Source organism: Vombatus ursinus, unplaced genomic scaffold (genome assembly GCF_900497805.2).
Source record: "Vombatus ursinus unplaced genomic scaffold, bare-nosed wombat genome assembly UNPS02014791.1, whole genome shotgun sequence".
NCBI classification, from domain to species: Eukaryota; Metazoa; Chordata; class Mammalia; order Diprotodontia; family Vombatidae; genus Vombatus; species Vombatus ursinus.
This window is the reverse complement of record NW_020954569.1, coordinates 50,283,291-50,302,194: the sequence shown is the minus strand read 5'-3', so window position 1 is coordinate 50,302,194 and position 18,904 is coordinate 50,283,291. Positions and strand designations below refer to the sequence as shown.

At 37.8% G+C, this 18,904-nt stretch overlaps 1 protein-coding gene across 1 annotated transcript in view; it reads right to left on the bottom strand.

Moving 5' to 3' along the window:
• Positions 1-18,904, bottom strand: part of FHOD3 (formin homology 2 domain containing 3) — a 687,613-nt gene that overhangs the window by 192,367 nt on the left and 476,342 nt on the right. The window contains exons 9-10 of the mRNA XM_027869130.1: positions 12,777-12,920; positions 7,315-7,553 (exon numbers count right to left, since the gene is read on the bottom strand). Coding sequence (XP_027724931.1) covers positions 7,315-7,553; positions 12,777-12,920 — 383 coding nt within the window. The remainder of the gene's footprint in view (positions 1-7,314; positions 7,554-12,776; positions 12,921-18,904) is intronic.

Genomic DNA, 18,904 nt, shown 5'->3' with positions numbered 1-18,904 from the left:
TGCAGTGCAGAAGCATTAAATTAAGAGTATCAGAAGACCTAGGTTCTAGCCTGGTGCTACCTCTTACTAACTGGGTAACCCTGGACAAAGCATTGAACCTGCCTTCATATCCTTATCTATAAAAGGGGAATAAAGCCTATTTCACAGTGTTGCTGTGAGGTTCATGGAAGAAAGTCAAAATGCTTTGAAGACTACAAATATGCAGGATTTAGAGTCAAGAAGGCTTAGGTTTGAATCCTGTCTTGGACACTAGCTGTATGATGCTGGGCAAATCACAAGTTCTTACTGAGTCTCAGCTTACTGAGTCTGTAAAATGGGGATGATAATACCAACTACTTCACTTATGGTTGTTGTAAAGGATAAATGAGATAATGCATGTAAAGTTCTTTGTAAACCTTAAAGTGCTACATAAATGTCAGTGCTTATTATTATAAATAATAATAAAAAAGTAAAGTATTGTGTTTGTATTAAGTGGACTACACAGTATCTTTCTAGCCTTTAACATAGTTCCATCTTTCTTTCAAAAGAGTTAAGAGTTAGTTGGATCACACAATTGCGAAACTTCATCTAAAATTCCTTGCATGTGGTGCATATAGTCAAAAAGGAAAAAAAAAACCCAAAAGGTTAGCAGTAAGTAAAGCCAGAAAATTCACATAGATTTGAAGAAAAGAAATCTAGGTCAGGCATGCTTCTGTGTATTTCAAGGTCTACAGGGAATTCAATACAATGAGCTACTTTATTTTAAGGTATTTTTTTAAAGCACAGATGTTACACAGGTGACTCAGCTATGCATATAGGGACCATTTCCCACTTTGCTTCTCACCACTTTGCCTCCCACTCTTTTCTGTTATTCACCTACTCACAAGCTATACCAGTTACTTTGAAGGCCACAGAACAAAGACCCTTCAAACAGGCATTTGAGATGAGGCCATTTCACAGGCACCAACTTTTAGAACATAATTTGTGTTTAAGAACATGGAAGTGTATATTTTTTAAAAAACAAATAGAATTTTTTAAACTAGGATGTCTTAAGTAAATCCGGAAACGAGGATAACATCATCCCATGTGAAAAGAGTAAGATGTTTTATAAACAAACTGTTGTTAGTGGTATGTTTGTAATTCAGCAAAGAAACACTGGCCACACTGCTTTGCACTTCTGGAGGGCCTAACACCAGGAAACTAATGGGCTGTGTCCAGCTGGTGGCTTGCACACCTGTTCTTGCACAATCTACAGCTCCAGTACACTGTCATTATCCTTTCCACTCAAAGGTTACTAGGCTTTTCCACCTGAACTCACAACATACCAAGCCAGTGAGAAGTATTCAAGGCAAGGCATAGACTCAGAATACGCAGATGGAAAATTAATTAGGTCAATAAACCTCTATGGGATGCAATATTGATGCCAACTTAACTCCTCTCTCTCCCCTCCAACAAATCTGTTTCTTTTAGTAATGTCCAGATGCAAAGATTACCACCTATATATTCTTTCTCCAGACATCAATGTATTTGTAATGACGCTTCAATACAGTGAGAGCCCAGAACATGAAGCTGTTAGTTGATAACACTGAGAAAATCTGATTTCTCTCACGATGCCAAGTTGCTGTTCCTAAAGCACAGGTCTGACTCTGCCATCTTTCTTTTCAAGAAGTTTCAGTGGCTCCTTTTTTTAAAGGAAAAAACGTAAACTCCTGTATTTGGCATATAAGACACTTCCCAATCTAGCTCCAATCTATTATTTTCTTGATTGATTTCATATTCCTTTCCTGAATTTGACTTTGCAACCAAGCAGGCCTACTTCATGGTCTCCTATCCAATGCCCTATGGGACATCCCATCTCCTATCTCTACACTTTTGCCCAGATTGTTGCCTCCTAACTTCTGCCTCTCGGAATCCCTGGCTCCCTTCAAGGCTCAGCTCAAGGAGCGCCTTCTATAAAAGGTCTTTTCTGAGCCTGCAAGTTGTTAGGGATCCCTTCTGAAATTACCTTGTATTTGCTTTGCATATATTTATTTATTTATACACATACATATTGTTTTTCTTTAATAGGATGTAAGCTCCTCTAGAGGATGAGTTGTTTCTTTTTTTGCCTTTGTATCCTTAGCTTAGCGGATGCTTAATACATGCTTAATGACTTGAACTTCACAGCTCTCCAGCTTTCTTTAGCACGCTGACCCCAAAGGCTCATACCATTTGCACAAAAACAATGTTAGCTTATAAATTCTATTTAAAAGTATTCTATGTCATTTTTAAGATATATAAGAACTCTCAAGAAGAACATCCCTGTTTTGATGGGGACCCACTGAGATGATGTTATCAGTACTGGGAAGGTGGATTCAGAGGAAATCATTTAGAACACTGAATTCCTTTTGGTCTTGGTACTAAAAGACTCTTCAAAGTTTGGGCTGCTCTCATGAGTTCAAATCTGCTCAGATCATCCTTGGAGCAGCTACGTGGCACAGTGGATAGAGTGCCAAGCCATTTTCCTGAGTTCAAATCTGGCCTCAGACACTTACTAGCTGTGTGACCCTGGGAAAGTCATTTAATCCTGTTTTCCTCAGTTGAGCTAGAAAAGGAAATGGCAAACCAGTCTAGTATCTTTGCCAAGAAAACCCCAAATGGGGTCATGAAGAGTTGAGTACAAATGGAAAATGACTAAACAACAACAGCAGATCATCCGTGGAGATATGGGGTGAGGTTATATTAAGGAGGTTCCCAGTTTTGTGTGGTCTGATATAATTCTAGAGCTATTTCTGGGGAGAGCAAATACACAGTCTAAATCTCTTTGTAATGAATTTTCAAAGGGAATGATAGTGAGATAGGGCATTAGCATTCCAGGAGGGAGCTACCTTCTGCTCCCAAATGGGTGCCATGCTTTTCCATTTCCATGCCTTTCCTCACACTGTTTCCCATTCCTGAAATGATTTTTTTCTTGTCAACTCTTACATTTCTACTCATCTTTCAATGCCCAACTCATATGCAACCTCTTCTAAGAAATCTTCCCTGTTATTCCTCTACTAATGTCAACAATGACCTCAAACCTCACTTAACTATAGAACATAATATTACATGATAGCTGTGTATTATCATGATATCATGTCTTATTCTCCTCTTAGATAGTAAGGTCCGTGAGTGTAGGGTACATGTCACATCTATACTTTTTAATCTTCTGTACCCAGTGGAGGCTTGATAAATATTTTACTGAACTGAGAGGCTCATAAAGAAACAGCATGGTTTGGTTAGCAGAGTATTGAACATGGAGGCATGAAGAGGTGGGTTTAAATCCCACTTCAGGCACTTAGTTATTAGCCATGTGACCTTGAGTAAATCACTTACTATCTCTGAGCTTCAGTGTCCTTACTTTTTTTTTTTTTAAGAGGGAGAAAGGAGAGAGGGATAATAATAGCAGCTATGTTACAGAATTGTGAGATTCAAAGAGATTATATAATGCTTTGCAAATCTTAAAACACTATACAAATGTCAGTTATTCTGATCAATAAAAGCAAGCAATATCTTCTAAAGAGGGTCCAGGGCTAGGAAAAGGAGGAACCAGGTTACTATAGGCCAAGGCTCAAGCAGGTTTAAGGTTTAAGATACAGTGAGCCCTATAGGAATATAAAACACAACTGAAGCCAACTTTACCAACTAATAATTAAAAGAATCAATTAAAAAGGAAACTAGGTTAAAAGAACTCTACTTAGTTCCTCCTAGAGAATTAACAGTCAGGAAAGCTTTCCCCTGAGAGCAGCAAGACAGGAAAGGTGAAGCTTCTTACCTCAATTCCCCTCAGGCAGGCCATTTTCTTCTTAGGGAGGAAAGAAGCAAAACATTCTCCTAATTCCCTCTGAGGACCAGTAAAGGACTAGCTTACCCCAAAATAGATGTCATTCCTATAGTCCTGACACTCCTGCTTCCTAAGACCCCAACATTCACCTTGTCTTGGCCTTAACACATATCTATACCATGAGAGGGCGGAACCCAGGTTTCCAGCCTTCTCCAGCAAAGATGGTCAGGGAGATGGGGCAGGGCTTGGAATTGTTTTTTCCACTGACAGCTGTGTCATCTAACAAACCGAGCAGCCCAATACTCTCTTATGTGTTGAGTGTCCTCCTCTTTTATGCTGAGAAACAATGGAGTGAATAGTGTGGATTTGGGACCAGGTAGCACCATTTGGGACCAGGTAGTGTGGAGAGATGGGTTCCCTCTCTTTGTTTGAATGGCAAAGGCAAGATTGGGCAACTTAAGTTTCCAATTCTAGATCAAAAGAAAAAGAGTGATAGGAAAAGGGTACACAGAATAGTGGCCACCTCTATTCTCTTACAGAAGTGAGGCAAGGGACTACAGAGCACTTCATTTATAGTTTAGGAGACCTCACTGTGAATTTCAGCTCAGCCTCTTATTACCAACTTACTACCTAGGAAGTCATTTTACTGAGTCTCAGTTACTAATCCCTTCTAGGGCTAAATCTCAGGAGACCCATAATTTTCCTTCTTTTGCCACCCTCCTAATAAAAAGACTCAATCTCTTCCTCTCTACCCCACTGGATGATCCCAGAAGTATTCTCCATATTCTAGCTTTTGCAGCCTGTCTACCAGAACTGGATCCCACTTGATGAAGGCTTTGCTTCTTGGAAACGCCGGTGATCAGAGTAGCTAAGCTGTCAGTTTAACTGACCTCTCCCAAAGCCACAATCTAACATTATTCAGATGTTCTCAGTCGTCACCATTTACTGCTCATGTAGCATGGCTGTGAGCTCATGGAACACAATCATCAGCTCATAACTTTAAAAGAATTAAAGGTAATATGTACTGGGTTGGAGTCTTATTTTTCCTTTCAAATCAAATCCAGTTGTGGTTTTGTCTATCTAGGTCCTAGTATTTATTTAATCCCACTCCCACCAGTAAAGAAAGGAAAAGGGAAAGAGGTTAGAAAAAGGAAAGGCAAGGAATCTGATGAAAAATCAAACTTCAGGAACAAACAGGTTAACCAATGTTTTTAGTTGTAAAAAGATGAGTGAAAGTTTTGTGCAGGATAGCTTGAAAGAAGGAAAAGCTGGAGGCAGAGAATTGAGAAGACAAAAAAAATGGTGAGAAGACTCAAAATGATTTTATAGGATGATGTGTCAAAGGAACAAGGGATAATTAGTCTGGACAAGAGAACACTTGGATGATGTGGAAGGAACAACAGGGGGAGGTGGCATCTCTCCCCAGGTATTTAAAGGATTGTCAGGAAAGGATCCCTACTGGAGGTGGCACCTGAGTAGAGCCCTGAAGGAAGCTCATGATGCTGAGAGGCAGAGGTGAGGAGGGAGAACAGTCCAGACATGGAGGAAGTAGGAGTGGGGAAGTCTGTATGAAGGCACATTTAAAAACAGAGGAACACTTTGCAATGCAAGAATGATCACTAGGAAAGCATCTGAAAACTAGTTTTTAGAGGGATCAGGCATGGATAAGACCTCTGTATGAAGGCAAATAAGAAACTACCTTTAGTCTAGAAAGTAGAGCCTAAATCAGAATTACAACTCATTTCTTAAATACCTATGATTTCCTGCTTTTGTTATTTCTGCTTTCTTTTAAATGATTCAAACCTTAGATTTATTTATGATCTTATGACCTGAATAATCGTATTACTTTCATACTAGGCTAATTAGGTGATTAAAAAAGAATTCTTATTTACAAATATAAACATATATAATATATGCATATATTGTATATGTGTTACACACAAATAGATGATAGTCAATCATAAATATTTAATAAACAACTAGTTGTTTGTGCCAGGCACTGTGCTAAGCTCTGAGGATACAAAAAGAGGCAAAAGATAGTCCCTGCCCTCAAGGAGCTCACAGACTGATGGAGAAGACAACAAGCAAACAAAAATGTACAAACAAGCTATATACAGGACAAATAGGAAATAATTAAGAGAGGAAAGGCACCAAAACTAGTAGGGGCTGGGAAAGACTTCTTGAATTTTAGTTGGGATTTTTAAAAATGAAGGAGGTAGAGATGAAGGAGGAGATCATCCCAGGCATGGGGGGAACAAAAAGAGAAAGTTCTCAAAGCTGAGAGATGGAGCATCTAGACAGACAGACAGACAGACAGATGACAGACAGACAAATAGATAAGAAGATAGATAGATAGATAGATCAGTAGAGTGGAAACTAATTAGCTCCTGAGCTGTGACTTCTAGCTTTAGAAAGTTTACTTGCCCATGGTCACCCAGAAGGCAAGAGGACAAGAACCCAAGGTTTTCTGACTCCAAGTCCAAACCTTTATCCACTATGCCAAAATGACTCAAAATGTCTGTGTACATATACATATATATAAATGCATATACATATTATATATCCTTTCTAAACAAACATAATTATTTTAAAAATACATTCTGGAGATAGTGTATAGGGTACTTCTTGTCCCCATATAAGACCTATTTATCTCCTCAGTATTTAATTAACTTCAAAGCCACCATCACCCCCTTAGTGAAGTGAGAAAAATGTTTTTTAAAAAATTTAATCTGCAAAGCTGGATACCAGACAATGTAAAATTATAATTAATTCTCAGATCCACACCCAGCCCTCCCTCCCACACACCACACACAGCCACACTCCTTGACACACACAAAAGTTGTGTCTCATAAAATACAGCCTGATCCAGCCATCTAGTCTTAATTGTATCACAGAAGAACACTTACTGGGTGTGCCACTGTTTTTCTGAACTACCTGTAGTTTCTAAAACATCTATTCTAACTTCACTTCCCTGCCCTACTCCCCTCAATATCTGTAATCTCTCACAGACTTGTGGAGTTTTCTACTTCTAACCAAGAGAAAGTCTTAAGGGAAAGTTTTATGTTCTCCCTCATGATCTACTAAGCTAAAGTCACCAGAGACTTCAGACTTTCAGAAGGTCTCCTCCAAAGTGTATGAACATTGTAGTTCATGGCCTATTATTAACTTGGAGACCAGAAGTATCGACTCTATCCCATCTCACAAAAGTGCTACATATTCCAACATGCATAATGGAAAAATTCATTATAGATAAAATCATGAACATTTCAGCCTGGTGAAACGAAGGCTCCTACATCCCACACCAGAGTGAGCATTCTTGCCAGCCCTGGACAGTTTCACAAAGAGGTCCTGCTCTCAGTTTAGATAGAGATCTATATGAGAGAGGTAGCAGGAACTCCTGAGCTGGAACCAGAGTCAGAAACGGTATGAGACCGACTAGTGGTGTGAGGCGTGCTGATCTCTGCCCCCTCTCCCCCTGGCCATCAGAGGGCTACATTTTGAGGGAAAGCAAAACTTCGGGTAAATGGGCTTACTTTTCACAGAGATCTCCAACGGGATGACTTTGGCTAAGCTTGAAGCTAGGAGCTGGCTGGTTACAGGGACTAGTAGGAGCTGATAAAGTGCTTTTAACACTCTGCACTGAGTGCCTCCGGCTCCTTCTTCGATTTAATCCCCGGTGTTCACTTGAACCCAGACTAGCCCTTCGCCGGTCTTTCCGTCCATTGGGGGGAGGTTCAGCATTCTCATCACCATCCTCGTGCCTCAGTGTCATCTAAAGAAGAAAAAAAAGGAAAAAGCATCAATTCAAAGTCACTGTTTATACTAATTTGACAGGGAGTACGGAATAGGACAATAGTGGCAAATACATGGTGAATGCAGCCCTGCAACACCCCTGAGTGTATCCAGAAGCAGATTAAAATGTAATTGGGAAATATCTAACAATATAAATAAAAATACATCAGAACATAGATAATGTTAATATGTTTCAACATGCATTCTGCAGGAATCCTTCCTGTACTGTTTAATGACCCTGTTTCTATTTGAAGGTGATACCATTGACACATGGGTCAATTTTTATTTGTTTGTTTTCAGCGTTCTATTAGAAGTACGTATTTATTAATATTTCAAGCAATGGTAAGGGACATTATCCATAAGCAAGGATTCCCCTAAATCAGCCAAGAATTATAACTTAATATATAATTAAATTATATAGGGGTTTACACACCTGATGAAGGGAATGCTAGATATTTCTAAGCAATTATCATTACATATCTTATGTTTAAAGTTATAAATCAAGAACAAAGTGTTTATCTAGCAGAAAGGAAAAAAAATCCAAAGATATATCTGTAGTATTATCATATCAGTAACTTATCAATAACACATAACATCAGGGACGGCAAGATAAAATCAAGAAATTTCTATTACAGAGATCTAAACAACTGTAAATTATTAGAACAGGAGGTCTTTGTATCTGTAATATTACTAAAATAGTCTAATATATTATAATCAATCGGCAAGTAAGCAATCAATCTTGATGTTGCCATTACTGGTCTAAGCCAGAGACCTAGTTTATTCAGCTATATATCATTAATATCTTTTAATTCTACTTTACCAGTAAGTTTGAGACTTTAATAATCTATGTCTCCAACTATTCTCTTTGACCAATAGCCACAATAAGGACATCAACCTCACTCCTCTACTCACTGCCTTCCCCTTCTCACAGCTGGGATGCTACTCTTAAGATGACACTTACATTGTGGCTGACAAGTTGATTGTCTTTTTAAAAAGGTTTTATTTAGTATTTTATTTTTCCCCAGTTACACATAAAAACAATTTTTAACATTTGTTTTTAAAACTTTGAATTCCAAATGAAAAAGCAGCACTCTTACCATTAGGAGAATCAAGTTTGAATCTTGACTCTGAGTTTCCTTACATATAAAATGGGAATAATAATACTTGCCTGCCTCACAGGGGTCTTGTGAGGAGAGGACTTTGTAAAAGTTAAAAGTTTATTATTATTATTATTATTATTATTAAACTTTCTTATTGGCCCTAAATATTTTTATATTGGTTTTAGAACATATCTAATATTCAAAGTTTTCCCTCATAGTCTAAAGCAGTAAGTTCATAGGTATCTAATACTTCAATAGGGAACATTCTATGGAGCCTGATAACTAGGATATTTTTGTCAAAAAATATCATCCTCTGCATAACTTTCTTAAATTTTGCCTCATCTAGGTTCTCATTTTCTCTGTCAACAGCCTTTAATCAATCTGTACCCCTATTTTTTAAGTTCCTCATCTATCTTCATATAAAACAGATTGAGATACCCATAAATTCTTTATCACAAAGGACTAGATTTAAGATGAACTGAAGAAAATGAACCAAAAAACAGAACTAAGATATTCATCTTAATTTTCATCATTCCCAATAGTATTTTAGTGGCATAGAAACTGCAGAAATGTAAGAAGTAATTCCCATTCCCAAAGTAAAATAGATACATCTTCTCTGACCCTGAGACCATGGGTGGGTCACCATGTACAGAACTTATCCTAGAAAATGCCAGAAGGAAGAAGTTAATGCAAAGATCTGCATCTTCTCACTTTCTTCTCTAATTTTAACATTATCTGCCTCACAGACCTCCAGACATTGGAAAATGAACTCCCCAATGTCTCAAGAATTGAAACCTTTTTCCCTTCCTATTCAGGCACCTGGCAGAGTAATGTGCTGTGTGATCTGGGGCAAATTATTTAATCTTTATATGCCTCAGGCAACTCCTAAAGACTTACTGAGGCCATATTTGAACTCAGGTCTTCCTGACTTCTGCCCCAGAGCTCTCTCCAGTGTGCCACCTAGCTATAATGAAGTTGAGATGAGAAGTGAAGGATTATGGGAAAGCAAGAAACTGGCTTCTGCCTAAGTGCATATCTCTTCCTGTTTCTCCTTTTCCCACATAGGTGGGTAGGACTCTGCAAAATGGAAGGAGCTCCCACATTAGTAGCTCCCCATGAGGATAAAATCTCAGTTCTTGTGGGTATGAGAAATCATAAATTAATAATCCAAATTGATCCCTCAGATATTCTAAGTCAGTTTGACAGTCTTCTAAATATTGAATTATCTAAGAATCCATCAGTTGATATAATAATTTCAGGATACACACATCAGGCTTGCTAATGAAATTTAAGATTGCTCTTATAAGGGAATCTGAATTGGAAAAACTACTTCCCTACTTTTCATAATACCAGAAACAATTCCTTAAACTAAAGAAGAAAATACCCAGGCAAACCTACCATGTAACTCCTGGAATAAGCCTATCTTAAGTTCCACTTATATCCCTAATTGCCTATTAGAACAGTTAGATAATAGAAACAAAAGGTTAAGGCAGAATAAGAATGTCCACAATTTTAAAAAACTAATGCCCTGAGGTATAAATAATTACTAGCATTCCATTTACATTGTCTTTAAAGACACATTTCCTCATTAACTACATACCAGTAGTTGGCAGATAGGCTGAAACAAGTCTGTAAAATGAGACTGCAGAAACAAAGAACTGACCGTCTTTTATTTTGGCTTGATAAAGGCTTCCTGAAAGCCAAAACAAACCAAAAAACCAAAAAAACATAACAGAAACAATCCCTGGCAAAATTATCAAGATGATATAACTTCACAAATGAAATTTGATTGAACTTCACAAGCTTCACAAATGAAGTTTGGTTGAAGACAACCAAAGTCTTGTTAGACCTAGGTTATTTTATATATTTCTCTTCCCAAATTTCTTTGAACTGGTAGACTTTGCACTTGGGGATCAGGGGCAATAATGAATACAGTCTGGGATCAGTGTTGGGGATTGGCAGTTTTGATAAGGGAGGCAAAGTAGGGAAAGAGAGGCAAAGGGAGAAATAGAAGAGATATGTATTTGCATAGAAGCCAGATTCTCACTTTCCCAGTCTTCATTACTCATTTCAATCTCAGCCCTTTATGCATTGTAGTGAGCTGGTGAAGTCCATCGACTGTTAGACTTGGAGTCATGGAAAAAAAAAAATCAAATCTGGTCTTAGATACTTACTAACTGTGTGATCTTGGGCAAATCACTCAATCTTTATTTGCCTCAGTTTCCTCAACTATAAAAAGAGGATAATAAAAGCACCTACCTCACAAGGTTGTTGTGAGGATCAAATGAAATAACATTTGTAAAGCACTTAACACAATGCCTGGCATATAGTAGACACCTGATAAATGCTAAGTATTATTATTTGTATTATCTTCCCTGCACATCTTTGAGTACCAATCTGAAATTTTTCCCTACTTGTGGAAATTTCTAGAATTACGCTATTTCTTCCATGCTCTGTCCAATTATAAAGGGCCTTCTCTTTTGAAAAAAAAAAAATGGAAGTTTAGTGAGCTATGAACAGTATATTTCTACCAATATCTGGGAAAGAGTTTGTCCTGACTAGGGTTGGGAGCACTTGCTCACCTTGGGGAGGTCTATCCCTACAGACTCCCTACTTTCTCAGATTCTATAAACTTCTAATGTCTTCAGATAGGTTTTTTTTTTTCCTGACACTCCAACCTGGAACACTAAGAAAAAATAGTCATGGTGTAGGCTTTTCTTACCATCAACCCATGTCTTATAATGTCCTTAAATTTAACAATTTAACAAATTGTTAAATGGTGACAGGCAGTTAGGTGGTGCAGTGGTTAAGAGTTATGGGCCTGGAGTCAGGAAGTCTTGAGTTCAAATCAGGCCTCAGACACTTACTAGCTGTGTGACCCTGGGCAAGTCATTTAACCCTATCTGTATCAGTTCCCTCATCTGTAAAATGAGCTGAAGAAGGAAATGGCAAACTGTTCTAGTATCTTTGCCAAGAAAACCCCAAATAGGGTCTCAAGGAGTCAGATGTGACTAAAATGATTGGACAGCAACAACAATTAACAATAGTGACTTTGATAATACATATTTTCAAGATAAAGCATCTTTCTTTCTTTCTTTCTTTCTTTCTTTCTTTCTTTCTTTCTTTTTTTTTTGATCAGGGTTAAGTGATTTGCTCAGGGTCACACAGCCAGTAAGTGTCAAGTGTTAGAGGCCACATTTGAACTCAGGTCATCCTGACTCCAAGGCACATTTTCAAGCAATATCATGAGAAAGACATCTTCATGCATTTTATGTTGCAATCAGATTGGACTATTAGCTCGTGCTCAAACTGGACACTCCATCTCCCGTTTCCATTCATTGGCATCAGCCGCCCTCCCTGCTTTCTTAGAACATAACTCCTTCTTAATCTATGTCCTCAGAATGTTTATCTTCCTGCAAGGCTCCTTGTATGTGGTAATACCTCCTCTGCATAGTCTTCCTTGATCCCCTTAGTTGTTAATATTCTCTCCTTTCTTGAATAATTTTGTATTTATCCGTGTACAAGTTGCATCTCCCCAATATGATGCAAATTCTTCAGGGGATGGAGTTGTTTTGTCTTTGTATCCCTAGTACCTAAAACAGTACCTAGCACATAGTAGGTACTTAATAAAAAATAACTATAATATAAAGTAAGTACATAATAAATATATAATATACAATATAAAATTATATATCATACAATAACTATTATATATAATAACACAATATAATTATTATAATAAAATTAAAAAACTAAACTGAATACAACACAGATATGGCAGTGGGAAAAACACATTTGAAGAAAGTTTAATGAGAGGTCTAAGTAAGCTAGATTATCCCAAGAGCACTAAGATGAAACAATGAAAAATGGAAAAGATCTGTGAAGATACTTGTAACAAATGATTCTATCACTGGCAATAACTCAAAATTTTAAAACATGACTGTTAAAAATTTTTCAAATGTAATTGGGAAATATTTAATGAAATAAATAAAATACATTTAACAAAAAAGGAAACAGGAGAGATGGCCAAGTTTTCCCTAAGTTCCGTTTTCTGTCTAATCTTCAAAGTGAGCGTGTGGTTAACCAAGGGCAGGCTAGGTTACCTCATAGATGTTGAATTGCTCCATCAAGTCCAAGTCTGTGCCTTTCTTGTTCAAATGTCTCTGAGAAATGGCTTCAATGCCAAGCTCCTCCAGACAATCTACCACATCATAGAAAGCGTCTTGATCCGGCAATCCTGATAGAGTCTGAGGAGAGAAAAAAACAATCACAGTTTTAAAAGATTTTAACAAACTGTCCAGAAAGGCTGATTTGGCAACAAGATTTCCCAACGAGTTTGTTTTGTTTTGTTTTGTTTTTTTAAAACAGTCACTGATCCCAGTCAAAACAAGCGGAGCAAATCGGGCAAAAAACATGAACTCGTTTGAGCAAACTGCTTTCAAAATGTATAAAAACCAGATTTAGGCAATAAACCCTCTAAATTATTTTTTTTCTTTTTTGGCTAAATTATCATCATTCTTTTTTGATTAAAATTCAACAGAGGCTTCTCTGATCTATACAACTTAGAATGTGAAAATAAAAAAAAAATTAGAGCAACAAAAAAAGAGAAGTACAGCTAATAACTTATATTCCTTCACTGAATCATTTGAATATCTACTCAGTATAAGCAATCATATATAGGTGTAACCTTACTGAAACTCGATTTCATCATATGTAAAAGGAGAACATTCATATAACCAACGTCCTTGGGTTGTTTTGAGATTTCAAGGTTATTTGTAAATTTTAAAGTGCTATATTGAGAGTTATTGCTGTTGTTAATATAAATAATATTAAGGACAACTGATTACATTGTTCTAACTATAAATTTCTATAAGGGGAAATAGAATTTTCCAAGTAGAGGATCGCCAACTACTGAATACTGAGTACTACCATGTGAAAAACCTTCTGTTAATATCAAAGTTGAGTAAGACATTAGTGCCCACCCTAAAGGAGCTTATCAATTTTTCATGGACTTTGCCTTTTTTCCCTGTTAAAGAGATACTGATAATGTGAAAATATGTTTAATAGGAAAGTATATGTAGAGCCTATATCAGATTGCACTCCATCTTGGGGAGGGAGGGAGGAAAAGAGGGGGAGAAAATTTAAAATTCAAAAGCTTATGTAAGTGAATGCTGAAAACTAAAAATAAATTAGTATTTTAAAAAAAAGATATCGAATACATACCTAAATAAGGAAAGTCCCCCAGGCCACTCTCAATTCCATACCAGCTCTTTAAAATCAGAACCTGATATCTGGAAGGGACTTCAGAGGGCATTTAATTCATTCCCATCATTTTACAGTTGAGGACCATGCATCCAAGAGATGTGATGTGACTTACTTCATGTCATACATCTGGTTAGTGGCAGAGTAGGAATAGAACTCACATCTCTTGACTTACAGTTAAAGATTATTTTCTTCACTTATCCTGCTTATAAACTTTCCTATGCTCTGTATATGTCAGTAGACTGAGAAGAGCAACATTTTCACAGCTAGTTGTTCAGTGGAGTCATTGTTCACGTTGTACATTTGGAAGATGACAACAGATTTCAATATAACCTTCTCTAACACAGATTTTGGGGTTCTATACTAGAAGAGGGTTTCTCAACTTACAACCCAGATTCTACTTTTCCTTTTTCTATATTGATCAGGAAAGCCACAATAATATCAAAAAAGAACATAACAGACAAGCAGGACTGCTTTGGAGACTGTAGGTTCAATTTATTTTATATTTTAAAATAAAAGCAAGTGATACACAATAGAAATCTGTAGTTTCAAGGACAATCTTCTTTTTCTGTTTGGCCGTGTATATGGAAACATCTGTTTTATTTGTTGTATATTAAAATCAGAATAAAAATAAATAAGATTTTTATTTAAAAGCAAATCAAAAAAGAGCATGAGATGAATTAGAAATACTATCAGGCCCTATCAGGTTTTAGTTTCACATTTGCATTCTGGAATAAACACATACATTCTTGCACAGAAAAATGGCAAGACAGTGGCCTTTGAACTATGAAATCCTAGAAAATGTATCCTTAATCACAATGCTGAGTACTGGTTTTTGTTGTTCAGTTGTGTTTGACTTCATGACCCAATTTGGGGTTTTCTTGGCAAAGATACCAGAGTGGCTTGCCATTTCCTTTTCTAATTCATTTTACAGATAAGGAAAAGGAGGACTTGCCCAGAGTCACACAGCTACCAAGTATCTGAGGCCAGATTTGAACTCAGGAAGATGAGTCTTCCTGACTCCAGGCCCAGCCCTCTATCCACTGTACTCTATCTACTACACAACCTCACCTCCTTTTTTGAACAAAAAAAGCACAAGGAACAAAATCGCTAGGGCTGAAGCAAACATTTTGGCCCAAGCAAGTCAACATTGCTAAGATATTTTAACAAACGCTTTAAACAAGGTCCCCTTTCAAGTCCCAACTAAAATTCCTGCTTCTACAAGAAGCTTTTCCAAATCCCTCTTAATGCTAGTGCCTTCTCTCTGTTGATAATCTCCAAATTATCCTAGCTATAGCTTGTTTGTTTGTATCCTGATCCCCCCCCATTACACCAAGTACTTCTTTATACTCCTGGAGAACGAGGACTGCCTTCCCCCACCCTTCTTTGTAGCATCCCTAGCACTTAGCACAGGGCTTGTCTCATTGGTCAATACATGTTTATTGACTGACTGACATCGATCTACTTCAATAACATTGTATCATCACAACATTTTAATCGATAATAGCATCCATGTGGTATGTCCCACTGGACAGGCAGTAATTTAGCTTGCTACCTGTAAGATTTCTGTATAGGATTGGTCTCATACATAGGCAGTGTAGGAAACTACTGTTTTGACTGGGGAGGCACCAAAAGGCTTATTGACCCCAGATCAGCTTCTTGAATGCAAGAGTCCAGAGGCTAGGGGGTCAATTCTACCCTAAACTTATTCTTCTGCCCCTTCCTCTCCCACAAAATCTAAACTTTTGGGTGCTTTTCATACTGCATGCCATAAAACACCACATTTACCACTGTGCTACAAGTTTGTATTTTAATCGTATCTCATTTTCCCAGCTGCCAGTCCCTTTTTCCTGAACTTGGTTTCTGCTATAAAACTCAGATCTTCTATCCTCTCAAAGTTTCCAGCCTCCAAAGTTTCCACTGTCACTTTCAGGTGGCAGATGCCAGTCCCTATGGAAGACTTTATTCTGCTAAGCAGGATGGTATCCTTCCCCACAAACTACCTCTTTCCATTGTGTCTTTATCCCCTGGTACCAAAAAGAATCCTCTATCTCTTTCCACTTCTTGCAAATACAGTGACCTTGGCTTAAGAACTTGGAAACTTCTGAGAGAAAAGGCATGAGTTCCTTCCCCAGAGGGAACACTCTGTTCTCAGAGGAGACAGGGTGGAGAGAGGCAGAACCTGCCCTGACCCTTCCACAGCCCTCCACTACTCACTCTATTCCTTTCCTCCTCCCTCTCCTCACTGATCCTTGGGTTCTTCTCCCATTCCCTCCTCACTTCTCCCAGCCCTCCAGCCAGCACTGGCCCCCTCTTCTTTGTACGTAAAAGCCACAGTGCTGATGCCTTTCTTTCCTGCCAATGAGACAGAGAAAGGTAACAACACAATTTACAACTTGGGGTGCAGTACTGGAAAATTCCCCCATCCCTTTTTCAAACACACACACACACACACACACACACACACACACACACACACAAGGAAAAAAATGGCACGTAGCCCCTCAGTGACTTTGGAGGGAAAAAAAAGAACTTGACGTAGAAAAATCAAATAGAAAGCAGCAGGAAAAAACAATCTGTTCAATGAAACAAATAATAATACAAATAATGATAATGATGATAACAATAATAACTGACATTTATATGGTATGTTACGATCTGTAAAGCCCTTTATCTAAATTATCTCATCTGAAGTCTCACAGCAACCCTGGGAAGGGGGTACTTCACATACAGGGTGTTCTGAAAGTGTTAGTTAGTATGGTTTTAAGTTATTTAAGGTGCTAAGTTATGAAAGCTTAAAACCACACCAAGACTTCTGGGATACCCTGCATTATCATCCCCATAATTCAGATGAGGAAATGGGCTGAGAGAGGTTGTGACACCAATTATCACATAGCTAGTAAGTGTCAGAGGTGGCATGAAGCACCGTCTATAAGCAAGTCACCATGCTAGATAATAAGAATATAAAAATGAATAAAAGAACCTAGTCCCTGTTTTCAAGAAGCTTCCAATCTAATAGGTATGACAACACACAGGTAAATAAATAATACAAGGTGTTAAGAGCATCCAGACAAATTGCTATAAAAGTGTGGGGAAGAGAAGTCTTTTTCAGCTTAAGTGTAAGGGAAGACTTCTTGGGGAAGATGACTTTTGAAGGAAGAGAAAGATTTTTAGCAGGAGGAGATGAAAACGGAGTGTGTTCCAGGTACGAAGATCGTCTGCACAAATACACAATGGCAGTAGGGGGCAGAACCAGATCAGACCAACAATTCAGTTCCACTTGAACACTGAATGTCTGAAGGGAATCTTAGTCAAATGAGACTGAAAGAGCAGGCTGGGGGCAGATTTTGGAGGGTTTATTGTATGAGGATAAATAATTTGCATTTTACCCTTTAGGCAAAGGGAACACACTAAATATTTTTGAGTATGCAAGCAACGTGATCAATCTTATGCACTAATAAAATTATTTTAGCAATTGTATGGAGGATAGATAGACTGCACAGGTGAGACACTGGGGCAGAATGACAGATCAGGAGGTTATTATTCTAATCTAGATGAGGGGTAAGAAGAGACTAAATGGGGAAGGGGGCTTGGAATGGTGAGGTGGAGTCAAGCACATGTGGAGACATATCTTCATGTGCATATATGCTTGTGAATGTCATCCTTTAAAGCATGATTTCTCTACCACTGTGACCTGATATGATAAAGTATTATGAGGACTGCATCAGTACCATTTTGGGTTTTCTTATTTCCTTTCACGGAGGTTAGGTCCCATCAAAGGAGAAGAAAATAGAGAGAGGTATTATAGCCTAGCAGTGCGACTCATGGATAGATAACTATGTGGAGCCGTATATCATTACTACTACTACCACTGCTGCTACTACTACTACTACTACTACCACCACCACCACTACTGATAGCATTTACATAGCACTTTAAGGTTTGTAAAACACTTTACATACTTTAACTCATTTGATCCTCACAACAACCCTGTGAGGCAGATACTGTTTTCATTTCCATTTTACAGATGAGGAAACTGAGGCAGGGAAAGGTTAAGTGACTTGCCCAGGGCCATCAAACTAGGGAGTGTCTGAAGCAAGATTTGAACTCAGTTCTTCCTTGCTACAAGTCCTATGCTCTATCCATTATACTACCTAACTGCCTCTATTATTTTCTGTGCTATCGTTTGGAACAGAAAGTCAAATTTAAAATAGAGACCAACAACCATTTTAGCTTGCAATGGAGTAAGATAGCAGTAACTCAGCTCTAGAATATAGAAAGAAGTGAAGAAAAATAAAATCTTACATTATCTGACCTAATATCTCCTTGCCCTCTTCTTGAATTAGTTTCCATTTTCTTCTCTTTGGGGGTGAAGTCATTTATGTCTAGGTTTTAAAAGCTGCCTAGTACAAAGAATAAGGGAATCCACAGTGATAATTCGTAACAGGATGGGAGTATGACTGAGCTCAGGTGGCTAAGATTAAAACCTGTCCCCCTCCTGAGACCTAGCTGGGCTCCAGGCCAGGATAGGGGCCATTACAGTCAAAGGGCATCTTTGGATTTATAACTGAAGAACTTAATAAAGGATGTGGAAGAGTAGGCCAAGTGGAAGCATAGAATTCCTGGCTGCCATTACAGTGAGGTACAAAGAGGAATACGAGATTCTTCTTTTACCATAGATATGCAATTTCAAATAGTCAGAATTTACTACACAATGCAAATTAAAATGTTCTGAAGGTCCTTCTTAGGTCTCATAGCATTTTCTAAGGATAAACTGCAATTTTCCATTTTTAAGAAAAATTCTTTTCAACAGTATGAGCTTGGTATTTAAAGCAGTTACAAAATTATTACAATCATTATTTCATGTTAGAGGAAATCAGTAGATACTCTGATGAGCCCAATCACACTGCTGATTGCATCGATGTCTTCTATGTTATTCCTATCTTTGCCTTTCCATAAGTCGTCCATA